This window comes from Macrobrachium nipponense, chromosome 4 (genome assembly GCF_015104395.2).
Source record: "Macrobrachium nipponense isolate FS-2020 chromosome 4, ASM1510439v2, whole genome shotgun sequence".
Classification (NCBI taxonomy): Eukaryota; Metazoa; Arthropoda; class Malacostraca; order Decapoda; family Palaemonidae; genus Macrobrachium; species Macrobrachium nipponense.
This window is the reverse complement of record NC_061100.1, coordinates 46,832,174-46,859,973: the sequence shown is the minus strand read 5'-3', so window position 1 is coordinate 46,859,973 and position 27,800 is coordinate 46,832,174. Positions and strand designations below refer to the sequence as shown.

General features: G+C 44.6%; 1 protein-coding gene across 3 annotated transcripts in view; it reads left to right on the top strand.

Annotated features, from left to right (window-relative positions):
• The first annotated feature begins 18,947 nt into the window (after window positions 1-18,947).
• Window positions 18,948-27,800, top strand: part of LOC135210908 (metaxin-1-like) — a 146,700-nt gene continuing 137,847 nt past the window's right edge. Inside the window, exon 1 of one of the 3 annotated variants that reach the window (XM_064243854.1) lies at window positions 18,948-19,081. Coding sequence is in view for 1 of the 3 variants with exons in the window: in XM_064243856.1 (XP_064099926.1) it covers window positions 19,079-19,081 (3 nt within the window). In the remaining 2 variants the exon portion in view is untranslated. The remainder of the gene's footprint in view (window positions 19,082-27,800) is intronic. The other 2 variants (XM_064243855.1, XM_064243856.1) reach the window with 2 other exon arrangements.

Below are 27,800 nucleotides of genomic sequence, written 5' to 3'. Positions count from 1 at the left end.
AGCAGCCTCCGGGAAGAGGTCAGCACCCCACATGTTGGAAGCAAGAAGGCTATTAGGCTCATGTCTAATAGTGGCTTCTTGCAACACGTGCTTGCGGCAGTTTCTTCTGGCCGTGAAAAAGTCGAAAGCGTCTGCCTGTACCGATTGAAGCTGGGACTTTGCGAGGATTTTGAAGAGTGGGCTCTGTGGCGTACTACGAGGGGCAGCCATCTCAGTAATGATTAGGGAGTTAAGGGATCTCCCTAACCTAGTCCGAGCATCGAACTCTGCCTGAATAAGGCTATCAGGCAGTCTAGGGAGCTTCTCACCGAACTGATCCATATTGCAGTCCGGTTTGAGTTTTCCCACTGTGAAGGTAGCTGGCAGATTCTCCCACAGCTCGCCGAACGCAGGGAAGAGGGGAGATGTTGGTTCCGCTTCTCTTAGCTGCGGAATGGGTTCATCCTTAAGAACAGCTTGTAGAGTCGTCTCCACCATCTTCGTTGCAAAGGGGAGTGAAGCCTCCTCCTCTGTGGCAAAAATGGTGAAAGGGCTCTTGAAGGCCTGGAGTTTGGTATTTGAGCAATCCCAATCCTCCAGGCAGTGAACCCACTCCCTCTGAGCATGATCCCTGGTGTATAACACGGTCTCTCTAGAGATCTTGTCCTCTCTATTGAGTGCTGTTTGGGTCAGCCTAGCATAACCTATGAAAGGCTGAGTCAATCCGGGAGGGTAGAACTCGAAGTCCTCAATCCTTCTCGTTCCACACTCCGGAATAGAAATCATGCCATCCTTGAAGGGAGCATAGGCTGCCACCCTCCAAGGATTATTCATAGAAAAGGCCGGCAGGGATTCGTAGGGTGGTAGCTGGACAAGACCAGTACCTCCTACTGGGAAGTTAGACTGCGGAGCCTGATTCAGGCCGGAGAACCGGTCATCGTGTTCTCTAACACGATTAGACAGGTCCTGAATCGATTGGCCGGACTGGTTGATAGTGGTAGAGAGTTGAGCAAACATTTGCTCAAATCTCGTACCTAGAGAACCGACCATCTCTCCCTGCCAAGAAGGTGGCGGGATCGAATGCACTAGGTGCTGCCAACCCGACAGGAGTCACCGGAGCGGATCCGGTGGTTGCTGGAGAAGGTACTGGCTCGGCCGGAGCTCGGGCCTTCTCCTTAGAAGCCTTGCTTCTTGACCCTCTAGAGTGTGAAGATGCCGCCTTCGCCTTCACTGCATCGGCATAGGAGGCCGAAGACTTACGTGATGAAGAAGACGACGACTTCTTGGTCGACGTCTTCTGGAGGGTCTTTTGCTCTCTGTGTCCCTTCACTTTCGGGGGCACAGAAGCAGCAGGCGAAGGGGACGGGATCTCAGATCCCGTGAAGCCTTGGAAAGAAGAAGAAGAAGGAACAGGAGAAGAAGATCCAGGTGCGCCCAAAGGTACCCCTTAGGCGCCCGAAGCACCTACCTCGACCAACAAGTCCTCTACACCTACCGCCATTGGCTCAATATTGATGTCAAGTGTTGCGACGTCCGGCACCACTTCCTGCGTCGAGATACTTCCGAACGCTTGCTGCACCTCTCGCTGGATGGAAGCTATGAGTGGGGCTGCCGCGGCGGGGTCTACGTATCCTGTCGCCTTCCCTCCTGGGAAGATCTGGATGGCCAGCTTCTTGTCCAACACGTATGGCTGACCCTTGGCGGCGTTCTTTCCGAAGCCGCCCACCCAAGCCTTCAGGGTTGCCAAGTCGACTTCCTTTACGGCGGCAGCCTGCAAGAGAGCGCCGTATGAAGCTTCTAATAGCGGAGTTACAGCTTAAAGTAAGACTTAAAACTAGCAAAGATAAATGATTGTAAGCATACTTGTCTAGAAACCTTCTCACCCCATCCAGAAGCGGACTCACGAGATCATAGCATATAGTGCATGCTTCGTGGTGCCAGACAATTAACTCTCCGTGGGTAGTGGCGCACGGGGCGTGGGTCCTGCACTCCTCGTGGCCACAGGGGTTGTGGAGGACTGCATTGCAGCCAGGTTCCTGACAGTTGGTAGCCTGTAAGTGGAGGGATACATGAGTATCGGGATTACATACTTACAGCCTAACGTGAACTCCGTTGCATGCCGGAGTATGAAAGTTAGAATAAAATAGTCCTCTACCGCAATACGTGTGGTTAGAAGGGCGGACTGGTTGGGATCCGCGGCGTACGCCGGGAACATATAAAGAGACCAACCAGGAGTGGTGAGAAGCCCAAGAGAGGGAGAAACCACGACGGAGAACGGCGGAGGCGGATAATGAAAGATAACAACAGTGATAATATGTATATATAAAAAGGGGGGCATGCATACTTAGCATAGAGTAAGACATGCCTTCCTTCCGACTACTAGAGGAGTGCCCGGGTAAGAAAGCAAGCTCTCCTCCGGTAGCAGAAAGAAGGTATAGTAGGCAAGCTGTGAGACCACTAGTAGATCCCTTAGATCCCTACCCCGTCGGCTGGCGGAGCCAGTGATACCGTATAACCGAAGGAACCCCCGGCTAACAAGCAGAGGCTCCGTCCGTTATGGTAAAAAGAATAATAGGGGGGAGGGAAGCGGCGAGCGGGAGGGGAGGGGTGGCCAACCCCAACACCCCCGACACATCGGACACACCGGTACCCGCGACTATGAGTGGTCACCCAAGCACCCAGCTGGCTTGGACCTCCTCGGGCCTCTACAGAGAGAGAGGGAAGTAGGCTAAATGGTTGTCATGACAACCGAGGAGGGTCCAGCCAGACCCCTCCCTACCATGTGGAAGGGATGGAAGGGAGAGGTAAGGCGCCCATGGTCGCATGTGATCGAGGGTGGACCAGCGTGCGGTAGCAACACAACCACTAGGCAGAGACCACGTGAACCCAACCGTACCAACGCATGGTACTGGGCGCCTAAAGCTAGCCTAGCATGAAATAACACTGTATAAAATAACACTACATAAATAATAAGTAAATACATCGTAAAAGAATAGAAGGAACACACGAGTAAGAGAGAAAGAAGCCCAGGAGAAGGCGAACTGATCCGAAGACCAGACGACCACTCGGAGCCAGCTGTAGCCGATGAAGAGCAAAAGCTGGGATGCTGGACTTGGGAAAACAGTATAGCCCTAAATACCAAAACCAAGAAAATAACGGGTAAAAGGTATGGGCTGTGGATCCTAAATTCTAAAATACGATGTAATATAAAAGATGAACGCAATAAGAGCCCATGAAGGATAAGACGTCCCAGTATAGGAGACCGGGAAATCTTAAATACGAGGAGGCACATGGCCGTCACGAGTCAACCGGGAGACCGTATATGACATAAAAAACGGAAAATACTGGTCCCCTGAAAGGACCAAAAATACAAAATCTTGTAACCTTTGTCGGGCACTTAACTTAGCCGTGGCGATAGCAGCGCGTTCCATCTTGGATAAAAACCTCAAAATTAGGGAACACAACACGAGAAAGAAAAAACACAGGTGTTGTAGCTGAGCTAATGACAAAGGATGGCCACTAGAGTCTCTGCGCTCCGCTTGGCGTCGGTAGTAGTAGTAGTAGCAGGTGCATCTCCCTTTGGGATCGGCTCTCTCAGGTGGGGATTTTGAGGTGGAATGTCTAAATGGCAAATGGTTCGTGGTAGTGATCTCACTCGCCCCTGTTACCATACCGACACTTCTTTTATAGAGTGAGCGAGTCAGTTTTACTGACATTTTCTTGATTTTATTTTTTCTCTGGTAATTATTAGGTTATTTACCTAGAAATAATGAACTTAAGGATATTTCACAGGCCGACACGAGCTGAGCCCAGAAATTGTTACTACGATAATCGGGAATCTCGCCGAATGCTCGAATTCCTGGAATTTCTAGCGTTTGGAAGAAGCACTGCTGCTGAAGGAAGAATATCTCACAGTAGGCGACCAACCTTGGGATAGAGAACGGACGGGAACATCCAGTTTGGCTTGAATTTTCGTCTTCAGTATTTTGTTATCACCATTGAAGCTTTCTTTCGAGAAGACTTCTCCTTCACTCTCTTGATTAGAGAACGAAGGGTGTTGGCTTCCAACCCTTATTCTCATTCCTCGAAGGGAAAAGAATTTAGGATGTAGGTTGTTGTACAGGAACCTACAAATATACTACGTATATTACCCTCGCGACATGATTATGTTAATCAGTTGAATTGTGCGGGGTGTAGGCGCATACCGTAGTTAATTCTACAGATTGTGACCGAGACGAATAGTATCCTAATTGAACTGCAACTTGGGACTACCTACAACCTCCCAGGAGTTACCAGTTTCAATTTTAAGATACTTATGGTATTGTTACGACAACACCACCTCAGCTTTTGTATTTACGGAAATCCGTTTCGTTTAAATATAATTGCTCAAGCGTTTTTTTTTTTTTACGCTCGATGGTTCTAGCCGAATGCATTCCTTCGTGGAATGGATTACCTGGCAATTCAGGATGACGAGTGAGCGAGAGCTAACTGTGTATTGGACTGAGTACCAGCTGGCTCTCCGAGATGCACGATCGGTTTATGTCTCTCTCCCCGTCAATGATTGACACTGAACCGTATCTCTGCCCGACAATCACAGACTTAGGTCTCTGATTGACGGGGATTCTCGCTTACATGAATGACCATTTACTGCATCGCCTTGGAGCATTGCGAGAATTTTCAACAGAGATTCTCTTGGACTCTTTCATCTTTCTGTTTACCGCACGGTAACAGAAGTCTGTAGCCTAGTCTCCCGCTGCATTGCACCCCTGCGATAATGTGGAATGATTTCTTCAGACATCTGAGTTTGTCTTCTAAAATATCTCTTATTCGTAGGTGTGCAATTGTTCATTGTTCACCCCAAATTACAGATGTATACGGAAGACATCGCCTGCTCCCCACCCTGCCAGCTCTACTTCCAAATGATCAGCCCATGAGAAGCAGTTCTTCAGGCAGTACTTCCCTGTGTTTTCTTTACTGAAAAACGCCCCGCTTTCATTGCAACTACGACTCCTCACCGGACAGCAATGAAATAGCGGTTTAGTGTTTTCAGTCCTTTGTAAACACAGGTTCAGAATCTTGAGAATCCTTCTCTCGATTCGGCTGTGAAGACGTAGGTTGCATTCACCCTCCACCTTCATCTTCAATGGCACATAGTGTTGTTTCTCCTTAGCTGAGATTCAACTACTATGAGAATGTCTTGCCATGAGGGACCTCGGTCTCTAGAAGGCAATTGACTTTCGCCTGTTGGGCACATGCCTTAAGAGAATCATCACCTCGCCGTCCGGCATTGGTGGCAAACAAATAGATGATTTGTATGGTCTCCTGGCATAACCCTTTAAAGGCGAAGGTCACATGACTTGCTTGGATGCTTGGACAACTTGCCTCGCACTACCGAACTCAGTCAGTCCGCAGCTGTTAGAGCGCCCAAGTCACGCTGTGGACTTAGTGTGGTTGTTCCAGATCAATCATTACTTCGTCCTAATAGCTCGTCCCAGTTCCCATACCATCGACACCCACCATGGAGTGTCGGTGTCCTATCCACTACGGAGGAGAGACTTCGCTGCAATGGGATACGAGAATGCGAGACACTTCGCTGCAGAGGGATAGACCAGTATGGGTACTGGACATCACTGAAGTCGAGAAGAGGGATAGGTCATAGCGACTATTCCCTTCTTTTCCTCTGAGTGAACTGCATGGCTTTTCCTGCGAAGTCAAGCATCCAGGGGATGGGGATCTGTGACGCTCGATTTCGTACCGAACTTCGTAGCGAAGACTCAGAAGCCTTCGGTCCCTGCCGATCGGTTCGAGTCCTTCACAATCCCCTCCCTAATGGACTTCACCGCCTTCGATGCAAAGGAGATGCTGCCTTATCCTGTGAGGGCGCGACGGCGCTATCTGAAGAGAACTCGACACCTCAGGTATGAGTGTTGACGCCTCTTCGTTAGCATCGGGATGACCAAGAAAGAAATATACAGGAACACTTTCTTTCTGGCTGCATGAGGTGATCAGGAGGGCGTACGAAGCTGATGATAGAGATGACATCTGTACCTTTCGTCTGAGAGCCCACGAAGTCAGAGATATTGGTTCTTCCCTCACGTTCCGCAAGAACTTCTCCGTGGCGCAGGTACTGAAGGCAGGGGTCTGGTCCAACTTGACCTCATGCACCTCCTCCTACCTTCAGGATATAGCCCACAGGTCCTTGGACACTTGTTCCTTAGGACCCATGGTGGCGGCTCAACACGTTGTGTAGCTAACCCAGACCCTAGCAGGCTGAACAGCATTGATTCCTGGTGTGACTGTAGAATGGATGAATGAATGAGAGTGTGACTGACTCCTCTTTCTCATCTTTTTCTCCCCTCTTCCTGTGGGCAGAGGGACACGGTCGTCACCCTGCTGGAAAGGATGAGATGCAGGTAAGCTACTTGACCGAGCCCCATCCTATCCCTTTCACTAGGGATAGGAGTGAATATCCACCACTTCCCCCAACAAGGGGGGGGGGGGGAGTGGAAGCCAACAAGAGACAAACCCATAACTTTATGTTGCCTCTTGCAAACAGGAACAAGTTCTTGCTTGCTAGTTTTAAGAGATACGCTTGCCTCTCTCTTATTACGTACTTGGATCCAGAGGTCTGACCATTGATCCTGCGGTGCACAGCCCGATCAATTGGACAGATGCTAGGATATCCTCCCTCGCTCTTACGACCAGGAAAGCAATCCAAGGTTGGGCGAACACCAGTCTGTTCAAAAAAGACTCAGATTCCTCCTACCAAGAAGTGAGTCGTCTTCCTATTGTAAAAGGACCGAAAGGTTTGTATACCGTACCGGAACAAATGACAATTTGTCCAAAATTGCATTTCTGGGCTCAGCCCGTGTCGCTTCGTGAAATATCCTTTTAGTTCATATTTCTAAGGTAAATATTGCTAACATTACCAGAGAAAAAACTAAAATGGGATGTCAGAGCATTCTGACTCGGTCACCCTATAAAAAGAGGGTGTCGGTATGGTTTCTGGGGCGAGTGAAACCACTACCACGGGCCTCTTGTCAATTAGGTCCCTCCTTCACAAAATCCCCCTACTAGCGCTCCCACGCCAACACGAGCGCCTCTAGCGGCCATCCTTTCTGTTAGCAGAATCCCGCACACACGTGTTTTTTCTTGCTGTGCTTTTTCGCTATCGCTCTTTGGATTATCTTTCGAGATGGAATTTCAAGCTATTGCAGCAACTAAGTTAAGTACTGCCTAAGTGTTTCACGTAATTTTAGCCAGTTAGGGCCCGTTTTACCGCTTTTATTTAGGTTATATGACGGTGCCCTCTACGACATGGCTACAGGCTCGCCCCACCCGGCTCGCCTCGTGTAATTCTTATTCAGCTCCTTCGGTCTCCCATACCGTTGTAGCTACTTCTGTGCAGTTTTTTTGTTTAGTTTTTCGTGTTGTGCAAGATTTGCTATTCTATTATTATGGGAATCTAGCTCGATTGAGCTTTTGCCTTGTTACCTTAGCTCAGTGTTCATGCATGCATGTGCCTTTGTCTAGGTCTGTTAGGCATGTAGGATGTACGTCTTTCTCTTTTTAGTCCTACCACCCTGGCCGTCGCCCTTCGTTCTTATGTACCGGCAGAGCCCAGCTCCCGAGTAGTTAGGTGCCCTCCCTCCCAGGTCGGTTAGCCTAGCTTCTCTAGGACATTTCTTTCTCTTTTACTTTTGATTTCCTTCCTTTCTATTATAAATTTTTATGCTTATATTACATTGCATGTTTGAGACGGTTAGAGATAGCCTAGGCCTCTTTCGCCTGGCCTATCCGTCCACGTGGCCCTACCACGTTCACGGTGGACCAGGCGATCGCACTGAGCCACCGGCTCAGTCACCCCTCCCTGCCTCCCTTTCCCCTACGGGGGACGGGGAGGCACATACCGCTCGCTCATGTTGCCATGGCAACACCCGGGCTCACTCCCCTCCTCCTCTCTTCTTGGAGAGGATATGGGAGTCTCGAGAGGGGGGGTACCTTGAGACTGTCTCGTCATACCGTTCTCACCCTGGGTTCCATGGGGGTGTCTTGGTGCGCTCGGGTTGGGCTGGCCACCTGGCTCGATCGTGCTCGGACCCCCTAGGGTCCCTTACCGCTCTCTCTCCTACCCCGGTCACCCCCATTTTACCCAGCTCCATCATCAGGGGGTGACGGAGAAGAGCTCCGCTACATGCTGCTATTTTTATTTATCTTGCTATTTTAACTTTATTTTTGTATTATATATATGTGTTTATGCTGAAAATTCCGCTAGCCGGCGGAGCGCCCGCTCACCAACCGGGTTCTCCTCCTGCCTGCGAGTTTTTTCTACGCCAGAGCTATGCTCCCGCTGTTTTAGTTTATTCACTAATGGGTTAACACTCTCTTGTTCCTCCCCGCCGTTCTTGTACCCACCCCGGTGTATAAACTGGTTGCTAGTTTGGTGAAACTCCTTACTCCGGCGTGCCGGATTTTTCTAACTAGCATACCAGATCTACGGGACTCTCACCACCACAGGAGAAGAGGAGAAGGTTAACACCTATATCTCCACTCCGGCATATACCGGAGTGTTATATCTCTTAACGGGCTAGTCCTGTTAACCAGTGTTGATACTCATGTCCACTTACAGGCTACCAACTGCCAGGAGTCCGGCTGTAACGCCGTACTACAGGACCCCTGTGGACACGAGGTCTGCAGGACCCACGCCGTCTGCGCCATCCGCTATGGGGACATGGCGGTATGGCACCATGAAGCATGCTCTATTTGCTATGACCTTGTAGAGCAATTTTCCTCCGGTGTAAGTTTATACCGGAATCTATTTGCTATATAATTTGACCATATAAATGTACTCTTATAAGAGATGCAATGACATTTTGAACTATATGTTTAATCATCAGCAGCTTAGCCTTCCCTTCTAGGGCTTACAATAACCCTCTCTTCCAGGCTACCGCCGTGAAGGATGCCGCAGCGACCACCCTGAAGGCCTGGGTCGGCGGGTTCGGCAAGAACGTTACGAAGGGGCAGCCATATATCTTAGATAAGAATATGGCTCTCCGCCTCTTCCCTGGAGCCAAGGCCACTTGCTACGTCGACCCGGCAGTGGCGGCTCCGTATATATCCACTATCCAGCTTCAGGTGGCCCAGGCGCTGGCGGCCCAGAGCAACCCCGAAATCGCAGACGACGTGGCTACCCTAGACCTCAACTTGGAACCAATGGCGGTAGGTGATCCAGGTAGTGTGTTGGATGAGGCAAGTTTGCTGGGGGCTCAAGGGCTTCCCTTGGGTTCTTCTGGATCTTCTTCCCCTGTTCCTTCTTCTACTTCCTTCCGAGGCTTTTCAGAGAGTGAACTTTCAGTCAGACCGAAGTCCACTCAGGCTATCCCTAAAGTGAAAGGGAAGCGTGAGTTGAAGACCCTTGAGAGGACAGCATCTTAAAAGACCACGTCTTCCTCGTCTCATAAGACTCCAGCTCACCACCCTGGAGCAGAGAAATCGAAGTCCTCTTCTTCTTCGTATTCAAAAGGGTCTAGAGGCAAATCCTCGAAGGATAAGGCCCAGGCTTCTACGAATCCTGAGCCTTCGACCTCTAGTGGGGCACGCCCCAAGACTCCTACAGTGTCCAAAGACCCGGCTCCTTTTGACACAGATGCATTTGCTGCAAATATTATGCAGCAGATGGGCAGTCTTGTCGGGAACCTGGTGCAAGACAAATTTGAGCAGATGTTGTCACACATCTCTACGTCTTTCGAGGAGTCCGGTCAGTCGATTCGAAGCATTTCGGAGAGACTGACCAACCAAGAGAATCTCATGGCGGGTCTCCGGGAGAACCCTGTGACAGTCCTCCCACAGCCTGGTATGGTGGTTCAAGCCATGCCGGATTATGATTCTCTCCCTCCCTTCACACAAAACAATCCATGGAGAGAGTCGTCATATGCCCCGTTTAAAGACGGCATGCTGACGTTACCGGACTGCGGCACTCAAAGATTAGAAGACTTCGAGTTCCACCCCGCCAATCTGCAGCCACCATTCATTGGTTAGGCCCGTCTTCCAGAGACGGCGATGAGAAGGGAGGACAGGATCCCCAAGGAAACCGTGATCTACAGCCGGGATCAGGCCCAAAGGGAGTGGCTGAGGAGCTTGGATGACTGGGACTGTGTCAACACCAAGCTCCAGGCTTTTAAGAGCCCTTTTACTATCTTTGTGGCGGATGAAGAGACTCCTATTCCTTTCACCACAAAGTTAGCGGAGCTGACTCTCTAAGCCGCCATGAAAGACGAACCTATGCCGCAGCTCCCGGGAAACCGACCGCCAGCCATCCCTTCCCTTCTTCCTAGCACCGAAGACCTTTGGGCAGACCTACCATCCACATTCACGGTGGGTAAACTCAAGCCAGACTGTGCAATAGTACAGTTTAGCGAGAGGCTTCCTAGGCTCCCGGACAATCTGATTCAAGCTGAATTTGATGCCAGGACCAGGCTAGGGAGGACATTAAATGCCCTAGTAATGACGGAGGTTGCAGCGGTAACATATGGCACGGAACCTCTGTTCAAGCTACTGGCTAAAGCACAGACCCATACTGTGCAGTGCGACCTATACGATTTCGTAGTCGCACGGCGGAATTGCAGGAAACATGTACTGCAAGAGGCGACTATTCGCCATGAACCTAGTAAGCTGCTCGCTGCTTCTATTTGGGGTGCTGACCTCTTTCCAGAAGCTCTGGTTAATGAGGTTCAGCACGAAGCGACAAGGCTGAACCAAAGCCTTAAGGTCCGTTGGGGTCTGTCAGCTAAAAGGAAGCCTGAACCTTCTTCTTCCTCTGCAAAGAAGTTGAAGAAGCCTAGAAAATTCACACCTTTCTAGGCTTCCCAACAACAACAAGTGGTTCAAGCAGTACCAGTCTCTCAGGTGGTACAACCTTCCACCTCGAAGAGTCAGGCTCAACCATTCCTCCTGCTGACTTCCCAGAACCAACCTTCTACCTCGTTTGCGGTTTCACCAGCCTTCAACCCGGTCTTTGAAGGGCAAGCGTTCCAACCCTTTAACAGGTTTGGAAGAGGTAGCAGGGCTAGGGGTTCATTTCGCCAAAGAGGTGGCGGAAGAACACCTAGTAGAGGCAAGCACTTCCGGGGAGGACGTGGGTCACGACCTGCCCCAAGTAAGTGAGAACCCCCAGGTAGGAGGGAGACTGTTCCTCTATCGCCACAGACGGGGGTTCAGCAACTGGGCACAAAGTATTGTGTCCAAAGGACTAGGGTGGAGCTGGATCAAAGGTCCCCCTCCATCCAAGACCTTCCTTTAGAGACCAACATCGGAACTGACGGAGTATGCCAAAGAACTACTTCAGAAAGGGGTAGTATCAAAAGTCAAGCATTTAAAGTTTCAAGGTCGCTTGTTCAGCGTACCAAAGAAAGGCTCAACCAAACGAAGAATAATCTTAGACTTGTCCCATCTAAACTTATTCATTCGTTGCGACAAGTTCAAAGTGCTGACTATCTCGCAGGTGCGGACCTTACTTCCCCGTGGGGCCGTCACCACCTCTATCGATCTTACAGACACATACTATCATATCCCAGTAGCAAGACACTTCCGGCCGTACCTAGGCTTCAGGCTAGGGAACCAGGCATTCTCCTTCAAGGTGATGCCCTTCGGGCTCAACGTGGCCCCCAGGGTATTCACGAAGATGGCGGAGTCAGTAGTTCAACAACTAAGATCTCGGGGGATAATGGTAGTAGTGTATCTGGACGATTGGCTTATTTGGGCAACATCCGTCGAAGAGTGCCACAAAGCTACGGTCAAAGTAATACAGTTTCTGGAACATCTGGGGTTCCAAATAAACAAGACCAAGTCCAGGCTAACGCCGGACTCCCGCTTTCAGTGGCTCGGCATTCAATGGGACTTGAAATCCCATACTCTGTCAATTCCATTGACCAAAAGGAAGGAAATAGCCAAAGCAACAAAACAGTTCCTCCAGTTCCTCAAGTGCAAACAAACATCAAGGAGAAACCAGGAAAGGATCCTAGGTTCTCTCCAGTTTGCCTCAGTTACAGATGTTCTACTGAAGGCAAAATTGAAAGATATAAACCGGGTCTGACGCTTGAGAGCAAACAACAGGTCTCGGGACAAGCTGTCAGCCATCCCGCCGATTCTCCGCAAACGGCTCCGCCCCTGGGCGGAGGTCAAGAATCTATCCAAATCGGTTCCTCTTCAATTTCCCCCTCTGGTGTTGGTTATCCACACGGATGCTTCTCTAAGCGGGTGGGGAGGCTACTTTCAATTCAAGAAAGTACAAGGGACTTGGTCCCCTCACTTCTGCCAGCTTCACATAAATGTATTAGAAGCCATGGCAGTGTTCCTCACATTGAAGAGGCTTCTACCAGCCAAGAAATCTCATATCAAGCTGGTATTGGACAGTGCAGTAGTAGTACACTGCATCAACAGGGGAGGATCCAAATCAAGTCATGTGAACAATGTCATGATAGCCATATTTTCACTAGCAGCCAAGCACAAATGGCATCTATCCTCCACTCACCTTGCGGGAGTAAGGAACGTGGTAGCAGATGCCCTGTCTCGTTCAGTTCCTCTAGAATCGGAATGGTCTCTGGACAGGCCAAAAGGTCCCAGGCCTCCAGGTGGATCTTTTTGCATCACAATCGAACCACAAGCTCCCATGCTATGTGGCTCCCAACCTGGACCCTCTGGCTTATGCCACGGACGCCATGGCCATAGATTGGAATCAGTGGGAAAAAGTTTACATCTTTCCTCCAGTGAATCTTCTGTTGAAGGTCCTGAACAAACTCAGGACCTTCAAAGGACAAGTTGCTCTGGTAGCCCCAGATTGGCCCAAGAGCAACTGGTTCCCACTACTTCTGGAATTGGGTCTCCGGCCTCAACGGATTCCCAATCCCAAACTGTCTCAGCCAGTACAAATGAGGACTGTTCGCTTCCTCAGGAATTCTCAAAACCCTAACTTTATGGACTTCATGAAGTTCGCGGCTAAAAGAGATGCAAACATTGATCCTCAAAACATCCTTTTCTTAGAATCGGATAAAAAAGAATCAACTTTACGTCAATATGACGCAGCTGTTAAAAAGCTAGCAAATTTCCTGAAGGAAATGGATTCTCGAACCATGACTACTAACCTAGCTATCTCCTTCTTCAGATCCTTATTTGAAAAAGGTTTAGCAGCCAGTACGATTACTACAAATAAGTCAGCTTTAAGGAAAATCTTTCAATTTGGTTTTAAAAAAGACTTAACAGATTCTTATTTCTCGTCTATTCCTAAAGCTTGTGCTAGACTCAGACCAACAGAGAGACCTAGCTCAGTTTCATGGTTCTTAAATGATGTTCTCAGACTGGCTTCAGATACTGACAACGATTCATGTGATTACATATCTCTCCTAAGGAAAACACTCTTCCTTTTAAGTCTGGCTTCAGGAGCCAGAGTATCTGAACTGTTGGCTCTCTCTAGAGACTCAGGCCATATAGAATTTCTCCCATCAGGAGAAGTTCTCCTCTCCCCAGATCGAAAATTCTTGGCCAAAAACGAAGATCCTTTAATGAGATGGGCTCCTTGGAAGATACTCTCCCTTCCTCAAGACCCTTCTCTATGTCCAGTAACGACCTTACGAGCCTACCTCTCAAGGACATCTACAAGATCATCAGGTCCCTTATTCACGAGGGAAAAAGGTGGCACTATTTCCTTAAAAGGAATTAGACAACAGATCTTATACTTTATTAAACAAGCCAACCCAGATTCGTTCCCCAAAGTCCACGACATAGGGCAGTAGCCACCTCAATTAACTATTTCCAACACATGAATTTTGATGATCTAAAAAAGTATACAGGCTGGAAGTCGCCGACAGTATTCAGACGCTACTACCTGAAATCCTTAGAATCTCTAAAATTTCCAGCAGTAGCAGCGGGAAACACAGTTTCCCCTGACACTGTAAGTAGTTTAGTCGTAGATCCAGATCCCCTTTCTACCTGTCTCACTAACATCCTTCCTGTGACTATGCCACCAGGTTCACCCCCCTTTTTCGAGCCTTAGTTGCCAAAGGCTATATTGTGATGTTTTCCTTATTTTAATGCTAGGAATTCTCACAATTGTATATATAAGTTAGCATAATTATAGTTTTTATGATCTCTTGTTATTCAATCATAAGACTAATCTAATTACTTTAAGTTAATTTAAGTGTATATTCGCTAACTTTTGTAATTTTACTTAAGATTATATTCATCTTTTATAATTTAGTTTTTTTATTAATTTCCTTGTCTATTTGCCCTTTACCAAGCTTGTGGCCATTTCTCTGGTACCTATTTCACGAAGCGACACGGGCTGAGCTCCAAGAAAGGGATTTTGAAACGAAGGAAAAATAAATCTATTTCTGGGCAAGGGCCCGTGTCGCCCAGTGAAATCCCCCCCCTTTTTTATTGATCCCACCCTTCAGCCCATGCTTGGTTCTCTAACATTCAAGGATGGCCGCTAGAGGCGCTCGTGTTTGTGTGGGAGCGCTAGTAGTAGTAGTTGCTGACGCTGGCTGTGTAACCTCTCTCTAGCAGGGGGATTTAGTGAAGGAGGGATCTAATTGACAAGAGGCCCGTGGTAGTGGTTTCACTCGCCCCAGAAACCATACCGACACCCTCTTTTTATAGGGTGAGCGAGTCAGAATGCTTTGACATCCCATTTTGGTTTTTTCTCTGGTAATGTTAGCAATATTTACCTTAGAAATATGAACTAAAAGGATATTTCACTGGGCGACACGGGCCCTTGCCCAGAAATAGATTTTTCCTTCGTCAAAATCCCTTTTTTCCTAACTATGCAAACCTGAGGTCCTTTTACATATAGTCCCACCTCATGCCACCCCTCACTCTGCGTTTTTTGCCTGGGCCTAAAGCAAAAGTGATTCTTCACCTCCCAGTCGCACGGCGTGCGCACTGTCGGACAAGCAGCTAACTACCGAACTTCCTTGTTCGAAGCTTACGACCGTCCAGCTACCGCTAGTTACCTTTCTATTGTAAAAGGACCTCAGGTTTGTATAGTTAGGAAAAATGCAATTTTGGACAAATTGTCATATTTCCATGGTTCACATGACAGAATTGCCTCTTTTTTTCTGTTCCTTATGGTGTGGAGTTTATCTGCAACCTTCAAGAGTTTCTGCTTTGACCCTTCAGAGCACTGCATTGTTATTTAAGGGACTCGTCACCTAGACTTAGGTGTCGTAGACCTTACGTTAACACAGGCCAGGCCAGGAAAGAGGTGTCCTAGAATACCATTTCTTATAACTACATAAAGAGATAGGCAAGTCTACTCCTCATTGTCAAGTTCTGTCACTAATTCTGTGCATTCAGAGATGTATGACATCAGAGGAATATGTTCCTCCCTGGCATTTAAGAACTTATCTGTATATATGATTTTGAATGCTGGTTCCTGATTACGTCAAACCAATTTCACTTTCTTCTACCTGAAGGATGTTGCCCACAGATCCGTGGACACTTTTTCCTTGGGTCCAGTGCAGAATAGTCAGTGTGTATCTTGCGTAAGGTGATTGTGTGTGGCAGCGAATGAGTGAAATGACTGGTCTTTTTTCTTTTTTCTTTCCCTTTTCTCCTTTTTTCATACCTACGGGTAATTTGAAGAATAGACTCATCATATGCTGGGGCTGGCTTGATGCAGGTGAACGTTGCAGCCATACTGTTACAGCACTTTTTATGTTTCATACAACATACGAATCTGCTTCTCTGTAGGTTCAACCCTCTCTCCAGCAAGGGGTGAGGAGTGGTGACAAACCTGTTTCTTGTTGCTGGAACAGATATACAGTGTTCCCCCCGTATTCGCGTTCTCCGGATTCGTGGACTCACACATTCGCGGATTTTTCTTTGGAACCTATCTAGAAATTATTCGCGGACGGACTCGCCCATTCGCGGAATTTTCCGACGAAAATAATCACTAATTAGTGTATTTTGATGTTTATTTTCATGACTAAATACATTTTTGATACAAAAATGATTTACTAATTTTCAAATATTAATTTTGATTAATACTGTATTAGTAAGTTTAATAAGTTTAAATGATATCACATAATAAAAATAATATTTCTCTCTCTCTCTCTCTCTTCTCTCTCTCTTCTCTCTCTCATCTCTCTCTTCCTCCTCTTCTTCTCTCTTCTTCTCTCTCTCTCTCGTCTCTCTCTCTCTCTCTCTCTCTCTCTTCTCTCTCTGTACTACAAAGATGTATATTTTTTTCTATGATAAATAAATGGATTTACTATTTCAAATATTAAATATTAATTTATGCAGCAATAATATCAATTCATTAAAGAAAATACCATAGTGAATTAGTAAGATTTTAGCTTATAAATTTAAAAAATTATGGAAGAATGAAGGAAATCCCAGTCAGATTCTTTCTCTAACTCCAGGTACTAAACTCCAGATATACGTATCAAGTTAAGTGATCGGAGGGGGAAGGAGCTGATTTGTTGCTGCCATCAGTGCCTATGAAATTTCCACCCCCTCTCTCTCTCTCTCTCTCTCTCTCTCTCTCTCTCTCACTGAGATGAGAGATTTTTATGGTACATATATGCATAATATGTTTATTAATATTTTCAAATAATAATAATAATAATAATAATAACTGTAATTACAAAAATCATATGTGAAAGTATTTTACAAATACTACGATAATCTCTCTCTCTCTCTCTCTCTCTCTCTCTCTCTCTTCTCTCTCTCTCTCTCTCTTAAAGCGATGTATGTTTTTTTGGATGATGATTTACTAATTTTCAAATATCAATATTAATGTAAACAGCAATAATATAAATTCATTAAAGAAAATACTAAAGTGAATTAGCAAGATTTTAGTTTATAAATAAAAAGAATTATGTAAGAATAAAAGAAAATGCATTTAACCCCGTGTCTTGTTTTTGAACATGTAGCTAGCCTTTGGTTGGCTGGGTTCCAACTGTTTCAAATCCAGTGGGGAGAGCGAGTGTTGCCATCTCCGGATCATTGAAATTCTCTCTCTCTTTCTCTTTTGCTGTAGATGAATTTCTATGGAGCTTTCTCTGGTTCATGTGTATGTATAAGTATATCTTTAAGGACATTACTACATTTTATGGTAAAATAATAATATACAGTACTAGTTTAAAATAATATTATGTTTAATGAGATTAAACAGTAACAATAACTCTCTCTCTCTCTCTCTCTCTCTCTCTCTCTTCTCTCTCTCTCTCTCTCTCTCTCTCTCTCTCTCACGTATGTTTATTTGTTTTGTAGTGTAAATAAATGATTTACCTTATAACTAATTTTCAAATATTAATAAGATTAATTAAAAATAGCGATTCCCAGTCTTTTTATCCACTTGGAGGAACATGGGCGGGGGAGTAAATGAGTTTGATATACGAATTGGTGGAGGGGAGAAAGCGGAGTCTAGGAGTTATTCTCTCTCTCTCTCTCTCTCTCTCTCTCTCTCTCTCTCTCTCTCTCTCTCTCTCTCTCTCTCTCTCTCTCTCCTTTATTATTCTCTCTGTCTCAGAAATAATTCATAATTTCACCCTTGAGGGTCAAATATATGATGTTGCCATTCATTGGTCTCTCTCTCTCTCTCTCTCTCTCTCTCTCTCTCTCTCTCTCTCTCTCTCTCTCTCTCTCTCTCTCTCTCTCTCTCTGTTATTTGCTGTAGGTATATATTTTTAATGGTAAAATGTTTAAGATGACTTTAAAATGATATTAATATATAACCTCAAAGATTAATGCAGTAATAGGTTAGTAATTTTAGGTATATTTGAAGTAGGATGTTATTAAAGGTATACATTTGGTATCTGAACTTTCAAGATAGGCAGTTATAAGCATTTTTAGTGGTGGTTCTAACTATTTGCGGGTTTTAACTATTCGTGGGGGTGTCTGGTACACATCCCCCGCGAATACGGGGGGAACACTGTAGTTCTTTTGACTTGCATACATGCAAACAATCTGGATGTTAGATATCCACATATCTAACATCTCGAAGGCTTAGGTCCTCTTTAGAATTCTCATTTCTAAGAAGAATAATTAGGTGCACCACACCTCCGGTTTGTTCAGGATTCTCATACCTCCCTTCAAGTGTAAGTCTATTCTACTGCTTAGACCAAAGGTTCTACATAGGAATGAATAAATGACAAATTTTTTATTAATTTACATTTTTCATAGCTAACAAACCGGAGGTCTTAACATTGGCTGCCCACCTCTTTAGTTTCATCCTGGGTTGGAAGAAAGACTGATGCGTCACTAGGTTGAAGTGCAGTCTCTGACTCGCTTCCACCTCAACTACATATCAGGTGCTATATGCCACAGATTTCTTGCATTTACAATTTTTATTGTTTTTAACTGTCTTCCAACTGGTGCCAAAAGATTTATCCTACTGTTAAGACCTCAGGTGTGTTAACTATGAAAAATACAAATTAATTAAAAATTTGTCATATTTCTTTTATGAAAATGGTTAGTGAATTACTATACTATAAGCAAAATTTTATTATAGGCCTAGTAATGCTCATTATTACTTGTAGGTCTGAAAGCATAACTTAACCTTAATAAGAATTATATTTCTCTTATAATTCTCATGTATTGATATAAGTTAAGGAAAGAAAAATATTACTGATGATTTTTTCCTTGACCTCAGGCAGTCCATTTTGACAGTTTTCTGGAAATATTTTTTTTTGTGGTGAATACTACCATACTTTACAAAGTCATTTTCTTTTCATGTGATTTTTTTTTTTTTTTTTACATTATACAGACTAATGGGTTACAGATCAAAATGCACACTTTAAGAATCTTTCTCTCTCTCTCTCTCTCTCTCTCTCTCTCTCTCTCTCTCATGTTGTGACTAAGACATTTATTGATTAATGAGTTGTGTGACTAAAAAATATCCGCAAACTGTTATAGAAAATTATTTGTATATTATTAAGAGAAATCTAGGACCTATAGCACTAAAGATTTTCCTTACTCATCTTTATTCTTGATTCTTACAGAACTTCAGTTGTGACCATGAGTTGTCTGCTAAACAATGTTCAGAGGTTGTAGCATATGAACATTTGTTAAGAGAGAAATTGTATCCAGCCCTTATATATTTATGGTGAGTGAATAATCATTATTAATAGTAAATTTACAATAACATTTTGTACATTCAACTTCCCTGTCATATATACACTTAGCTTTAGACTCTGTCGTCCCGACAGAAATTCAAATTTCGTGGCACACGCTACAGTTAGGTCAGGTGATCTACCGCCCTGCTGCTGGGTGGCAGGACTAGGAACCATTCCTGTTTTCTAATCAGATTTTCTCTGTCGCCAGTTCTGACAGCACCTGTTGTTGGTTCCTCCTGATTTGGATTTCGTTTTTCGCTTGCCGTGGATCTTTTGGCCGTATTTTGGTGACGTATTGGATCTTTGGCTTGGCATACGCATTATTATCTTTTTTGTTTTTTCTTTTTTTGCGTCCGTCGCTAGTACTGTCGTTAGTTTATGTGATTGAATGTATATCGTTAGACTACCGAATGAGCGGTTTGGTAGATCCTCACACTGTAGAATTGATTTTTGTTTTTTATGAAACTACAGCTCTTTTGTATCAGCCAATTATCGTTCTGTTTACATTACGGATTGACAGTCATTATTACGAAACTTTCATAATAATGACGGTATACGTTTGCTGTATGAATTGAATTTACTGTATTACAGTAAATTTGCTGTATTACAGTGGATGTATACAGCTCTTTTATATCAGCCATTTTTACGTACTGTATAATTTTACTGAATGACAGTCATTATTACGAAACTTTTGATATGATTTAATTCCTTAGATAACCTTCATTACTGAAGTTTCGTTGTGTAGTTATTTAACACTTACTGATTTTTCTGGCATGAATACCAAGTTTCGCAGGATGAAATTGCAGTTGCTTGCAATGGAAGGTAAGAGTGCTGTGAAAGATTTCTGTGCAGTGTTCCCAGTGTAGTGGAGGGGGCGTCTGGTCGGCTCTGCAACGCTCCCAGGCCTAGACCTCTTCCAAACTCCCAGGCCCAGAGGAGGAGGAATGTCGAAAGCCTTACGGAGGTTGTGGAGGATCCTAACCAATCAGGCGTCCCTTTGGCAGGATCTGTGTCTTCCCAGACTGCCAGGGATCGCCGTTGCAAAGGCATCCAGAGAGAGTGCTTCTCTTCGTCCAATTCTGCTTCGCCCAGGCACGAGGCTCTTCCCAGGCGCAAAGCGCCAGCAGCCACGTCAGCAAGCGCCAGCTACCAGCAGCGAACGCCAGCAAGGCGCGAGTTGCCAGCCTACAGCCAGACGAGCCACCAGCCAGGCGCGAGCCGCTTTCCAGCTGCGAAGCGCCAGCCAGCCGCGAGCCGCTTTCCAGCCACGAAGCGCCAGCCAGGCGCGAGCCGCTTTCCAGCCGCGAAGCGCCAGCCAGGCGCGAGCCGCTTTCCAGCCGCGAAGCGCCAGCCAGGCGCGAGGCTCTATACAGGCGCAAGCCGCTTTCCAGACGCAAAGCGCCAGCCAGGTGCGAGGCTCTATCCAGGCGCGAGCCGCTTTCCAGACGCAAAGCGCCAGCCAGGTGCGAGGCTCTATCCAGGCGCGAGCCGCTTTCCAGACGCAAAGCGCCAGCCAGGCGCGAGTCCCCTGTCAGGCACGAGTCTCCTTCCGGACGCGACCTTCATCCAGGCGCGAGGCGCCAGACATTTTGCCATCCGAGATAGAGCATTCTTCTAGACGCAAACGAGTTTCTGGAAGTGTCGATGACCGTGACAAAGGCTCAATATGTCGCACGGGCGGCCGTCGCCTTTGTCAGGGCGGACATGAGACACCTTCCAGACTCTCTGAGCTACTTAGAAGAAGCCCTTCTCCAAGAGAACAGAGGACTGATATAACAGGTTACTCCTCTCAGAATAAACGCTCACCTTCTGTTGATCGCGTTTCCCCCATCAAGATGAGGCAAGAATTTGAGGATATTTCCGATGAAGAATCCCCTTCCTCGATGTCCCGATCGGACACGAGACGCCTGTTAGGAGAGATGCGCTTCCCAGCAGCACGGCTCCTTCCATCTGCGAGGCTTCTTCCAGGCGCGAGGCGCCAGACAGAAGATCGCCGTCTTTTGACCGCTCTTACTTGGACAGAAGCCCCTCTCCTTATGAACGAGAACCTGCCTCCCCAATCAGGCTCTCCTCTCCTTGCAGGCGCTTGTGCGCCTACCAAGCGCTCTTCTCAGCAGTTCCCTTACTACCTGGTAGGCTGCCCTTAATCGGAGAAACGTCTCTTCTCGTTGTTTTCAGGACTGCGCTGCCGAGTGGGGACCTTCGGGTCCTACCTGGCGTAGGCCCAGTCTTTGAGGAGGGATCCTGCCCCTCCCTCGGTTTATACGGGAATCTAGATGACCTCCACTGCTGATCGTCTGACGATTTCAGTGGGGTTTCGCCGAGTGCTTTAGATTCTGCAAAATTTCTGGCATTCGCACCCCTCGAGTAGGTTCCTTCATGTGGTGAAGGGGTAAGGGATCCTGCCTTCACTTTTGTGAAGGCCGGATCCTGACGGAACGCCTACAAACTTTTGGCAATAAATGGTGTGGACATTTCCACTTTCGTCTAATCTAACTACTAAGGTGAGTCTGAGAAGGGATCGTGGGTTAGGAAGGGTTTGCATTCGAAGCTAATAGTTGGAGTTGTGGTGGTTGAGTCGCCACCTGATATGGTTTGGACCTGAGAGTAAGTACAGGCAGTCCCGGGTTACGACGGGGGTTCCGTTCTTGAGAGGCGGCGTAAGCCGAAAATCGTCGTAAGCGGAACGACGCTTGGAAATATGTCTTAAACTAATAATAAGTTTATAAAACCTTACTTGTATCCTTTGGTTACACTACATGTTGTTTCCTGTAGTTTTTTATGTACAACCTGGAGTTATTTTCATAAAAGAATGCTGGTTCTTGAAGGTAAAAACTATTGTAATCCTCTGGTGACACTACATTCTTGAAGTTTTATGTACAACCTGGAGTGATTTTGCAAAATATTAAGGGCTACAAGAACAGCTGATTACTATTTACGTATCATATAGACAATTAATTAAGTAAATGTATCTTTAAATAGGCTTATATTATTAGTATCAACAAAACATTTCCTGCCATGAGTCAGAGGCCGTTTAATGAACGAACACTTCTCTGTCCTATCTGTTCAGAAACTAAACGTACGTCAATCCCCGAGACCATTGTTGCCAAAGCGTCTCTCTCTCTCTCTCTCTCTCTCTGATCAAATTACATTGAAAACTTGACATACGATTGCCCTAATATACGAATGTTCTGAGATATAACAGAAAATTTGCGAAAATACAAGCTTTGATATACAACGAAATATATTTGAGATACGATTTTGCGAGGAGTGTTAGTTGTATAGGCGACCGATAAATGGCGTTCAGTCTGTTTGTTTGTTGGTGCTGCATGTTAACACGTCGTGTTTAGTTCGTTGTATTTGCGCCTATTTTTCGTGTTATTTTGTCTATTTTATTATTAACCATGGGTCTCAAAGCTAAAGACAAAGCAGGTGATAAGAAAAAAACCCAAGAAAATGATTTCGATGGAAGCAAAACATGAAATTATAGCAAAGCATGAACGTGGCGTTCGTATCGTCGATTTGGCAAACGAGTATGGTCGAAATCCTTCTACAATATCCACGATCATCAAGCAGAAGGAAGCTATAAAACTCTCTCTCTCTGATCAAATTACGTACTGGATAATGTCTCTCTTTGGATACTTCGATTTTGCCAAATATTGAGGGCTACAAGAACAGTTGATTACTATTTACGTATCATATAGACTAATTAAAGTAAACGTATCTTTAAATAGGCTTATATTATTAGTATCAACAAACATTTACTGGCATGAGTCAGAGGCCGTTTTAACGAAACGAACACTTCTCTGTCCTTAACTCGGAGCGTCGGAAGACGCCCCTCTCTCTCTCTCTCTCTCTCTCTTCTCTCTCTCTCTCTCTCTCTCTCTCTCTCTCTCTCTCTGATCAAATTACTGGATAATGTCCTCTCTTTGGATACTTGGAATTTTGCGTTGTAATCTAACCAGAAACTTCGTTTTGTTATTATTACTGGAAACAAGCAATGATTTTTTCATTATTTGCGCTTTGGACTGTTATATGTAAACTAGTATGTATTCATTCGCTCGGAAACTAGTTCCGCATATGAGGCGTCACTAAAAACGTAGAAAAAAATACACATAAAAAGTGTCGAAAATCATCATAATCTCAAACCGTTTAACGAAACGAACACTTCTCTGTCCTTAACTCGGAGCGTCGGAAGACGCCTCTCTCTCTCTCTCTCTCTCTGATCAAATTACTGGATAATGTCTCTCTTTGGATACTTGGAATTTGCGTTGTAATCTAACCAAAACTTCGTTTTGTTATTATTACTGGAATTTCAAGCAAGTGATTTTTTCATTATTGCGCTTTTGGAACTGTTATATGTAAACTAGTTATGATCATTCGCTCGGAAACTAGTTCCGCATATGAGGCGTTCACTAAAAAACTAGAAAAATACAACATAAAAAGTGCGAATGATCATAATCTCAAACCGTTTAACGAAACGACACTTCTCTTGTCCTTACTCGCGCGTCGGAAGACGCCTCTCTCTCTCTCTCTCTCTCTCTCTCTCTCTCTCTCTCTCTCTCTCTCTCTCTCTCTCTCTCTCTCTGATCATTACTGGATAAATGCTCTCTTTGGATACTTGGAATTTGCGTGTAATCTAACGAACTTCGCTGTTATTATTTTACTGGAAACAAGCAATGATTTTTCATTATTTGCGCTTTGGACTGTTATATGTAAACTAGTATGTATTCATTCGCTCGGGAAACTAGTTCTGCATATGAGGCGTCACTAAAAAACATAGAAAAATACAACAAAAGTGTCGAAAAATCATCATAATCTCCAAAATTGCAAGGATCTCATGGAATCTCATGGTTTGTTGTAATCTAACCAGAAACTTATTTTTATTAATATACTGTGCTAAACTATAAAGGATTTTTATCATAGTATGCGTTTTTTAAAAGCGTCGTTAACTCGGAGCGTCGGAAGCGTCAGCGTCGTAACCTCGGAACAAGCGTCGTTACCCAGGACGGATTTTTTCCATTGAATATTTAAGAAAAAGCGTCGTAACCTCGGAACGTCGTAAGCCGGAACCGTCGTAACCCGGGGACCGCCTGTAATGGGATTTTCCCATTGCTATCTTGAGGGCGGAACCATCTCCAGGGACCGGCCCATCGGAATCCAGGGGGAGCTGGTTTTTCTGGGGTGGGACTCCTGGCTTTTGTCCGGAAGCCCACCAATACGTTTGTGGTGGGGAGTTGATTCCCGTTAGTGGAATCAGAGCTCCAGCAGGCGGATTGGCTTATACCTGGGCCACCGCAAACGTATTGGTGCTATCCTGTATGGGTAGGGTATGGGGTGGACCATTGGGAGTCAACTAGTGCCACTGGTGGAGAATGTGAATACCTGAGTGACTCACGATACTTTCTTGATTAACCAAGTAGTAAGAGTTTTTTTTTTTTTTTTTTTTTTTTTTTTTTTTTTTTTGTTTTTTTTTTTTTTTTTTTTTTTTTTTTTTTTTTTTTTTTTAGTAAACCAAATATGGATCCGGACTATGAACCTACATCCCCTGGGAAAATGGACTCACTGGCACCGTTGACGACTTCTTGCTCAAACAAAGACCATTCTTTGAACCCCCCAGATGCCAATAATAGTAGAGTGACGCATTTGAAAGTAATACTTATGAAAGATATTCCACTTCAGTGTAACTATGAGGATATCTCGACATCTTTGAACATGTTTGGCAATATAGCTGAGATTCGTATGAACTTTCTTGACACAGAAGGAAAATGGGAAGCTTGGGTAACATTTGATAAACATGAAGATGCTTTTAAAGCAACCTGTAGTATTGATACCTTGATGTATGTAACTCATTAGTTAAAAGAGCCTTGACGGATAAAGCCCCAAGAAACTTAGACATTTATAAACCTGCAGAATGGAATCCAATCAACTCCAATAGTAGCAATGTTGACAAAATAAGAGTCCCCCAACCTCCTAAATGGCTGGTAGTAAAAGCCAAGGAGGAGAACTTCAACTATTACAAATTTAGTAAGTACCTTCAGCAAAAAATAGGTGGCATAATGAGTGGTGACATTACTAGATTTGGTAAGAGCTCTGTACTTATTCATGCAAAATCTAAAACTCAGTCACAGATGCTAACAATGATGAAAGTTGATAACAACGATATAGTAAAGAAAATTAGTCATCACCTAAATTTTAGCTATGGAAGAGGTGTTGTTTTTGATAGAGACTTGTACGAGTTTACTGAAGCAGAAATTTTAGATATGTATCCACCAACTGTATGGAAAGTGAAAAAGGTCCCAAATGGCAACATGATGATTTTTACTTTTGAAGACAGTAATGTACCATCTCATATAGTAATAGAAAATGAAAGAGTGCGAGTTAGACCTTTTCAACCAAAAGCATTACAGTGTTTTAATTGTTTTAGATTTGGTCATCCATCTAAAGTTTGTAAAAATAATAAGATGTGTAATAATTGCGCTGCCCTAGAACATGGCCCATGCTCAGATATACCTAAATGCATTAATTGTCAGCTAGAGCACAAATCAGTTGATAAAATATGTGAAGAATTTAAAGTTGAAACAGCAGCAGTTAATAAAGCATATATAGAGCACATCAGTATTGGACATGCAAGACGACTCTTGGGAAGAGCCAAGAGTTATTCTAAAGCCCTTACTACCACAAGGGCTCCACTTCAATCCATTACTCCTTCCTCATCCTCAATGAAGGATGCCTCAGCCCCTGTGGTTCAACATTCCACCACTAGGGCTCCACTCCAATCTGCTGATCCTTCCTCATCCTCAATAAAGGATACTTCTACTCCTGTGGCCCGACATACTGGGCCAAGTGCTCAGCCTAGTAAGGTTAGAGCACAATCGGCGAAGACGGATAAAATAAACATTCCATATAACAAACTGGATATCTCCCTCAAACCTCCCTCTACTCCTTTTGCATTATCTCAGGCAGAATCTCTGCCTTATTTAATGGAATTAGAGGGAAAAAAACAAATGAAGAGGGTAAGAACACCCTCATCCTTTCCTCCATTAACTCCAACAAAAGATAAAACCAAAATCAATGAGCAAGCTGGCGAAGAAAAACAATCTTTATCAAAAACTTACAAGCAAAGCTTCCCATCCACTAAACATTCAAAAAGGACCTTGAATAGAGGACTACCCTCCAGAATTCCACTAATATCACCATCTTTTGTGATTCCAAAAGTGCATTACAGGCACTTGAAATTTTTAATACTGATCATCCAATTACATTGAAAATCTCACAGTGGGTATTTCTACATCAGCGTAGAGGGATTACTATATCTTTTTGCTGGGTCCCAGCGCACGTAAATAAGGGATTTTGACGTAGGAAAAATCTATTTCTGGGTGATTGGCTCGTGTCGCCCTATGAAAGTATCCTTAATATCATTCTTTCTAGGCAAAATTAATCTAAAATTACCAGAGAAAAACAAAATTAAGAAAATGTCAGTAAAACTGACTCGCTCACTCTATAAAAGAAGTGTCGGTATGAGAATATAGGCGAGTGGGATCACTACCACGAGTCATTCACCATTTAGACCTTCCAACATAAAATCCCCACCAGAGAGAGCTGATACGAAAGGGTGATGCGGCCGCTACTACTACTACTACTACTGACGCCACGGACAGCAGCGCCCCTAGCGGTCATCCTTAATCTATGAAACATCTTGTCCTGCAGGGTGGGTAAAAGAAGACAGGGTGGGTTTCATAGGGCGACACGAGCCAATCACCCAGAAATAGATTTTTCCTACGTCAAAATCCCTTTTCTGGGCTCAGCTCGTGTCGGCCTATGAAAGTGTACCAGAGAAACAGACAAGATGGGAATAAGGACAAATGAAACCCAATTGTAAAAAAGAGATATATAATATAAGTGAATCAGGGACATTACAGTATACAAACAAAGTACTTAAAGCTAACTTATCCTAATACAATGGCATGATAAAGAAAGCAATCAATATAAAGTACTTAAAAATTAACTTATATTAGACATAGTAATACATAGTAATGTAATGGCAAAATAACAAAGAATGATTCACTTAATTAAGATATTTACATAATATACAAACACATTGTGTTCTACCCTAGCATAAAAATAAGGGTAGAAACACTGAAGTACATTATATGTACATAGCGTGGATGTCCCTAGCAAAAAAATAAGGGACAATCCACCAATATGATTCTAGCGGCTAAGGCTAGAGTATTCCGAGTAGCATGGCAATAGGGTGAGGCATGTTGGACGAGGTAGGTAGAAAGGAGACCTGGATCTATACTACAACTACTATACAGTATCAGGAGAAACAATGTTTCCTGCTGCTACTGCAGAAAATTTTAAAGATTCCAAGGACTTTAGGTAATGACGTTTAAAGACTGTCGGTGATTCCATCCAGTATACTTTTTAAGGATCCTCAAAGTTCGTATGTTGGAAGTAATTAATTGAGGTGGCTACTCCTCTGATGTCATGTGCTTTTGGAAATGAATCAGGATTGGCTTGTTTAATGAAGTAAAGGATCTGTTGTCTGATTCCTTTTACTGATAAAGTACCACCTTTTTCTCTCATAAAGAGAGAACCTGAGGATCTTGAGGATGTACGAGATAGAAAGGCTCTTAAAGTTGATACTGGGCAGAGAGAAGGATCTTGCGGAAGTGGGATGACTTTCCAAGGAGCCCACCTTGCAAG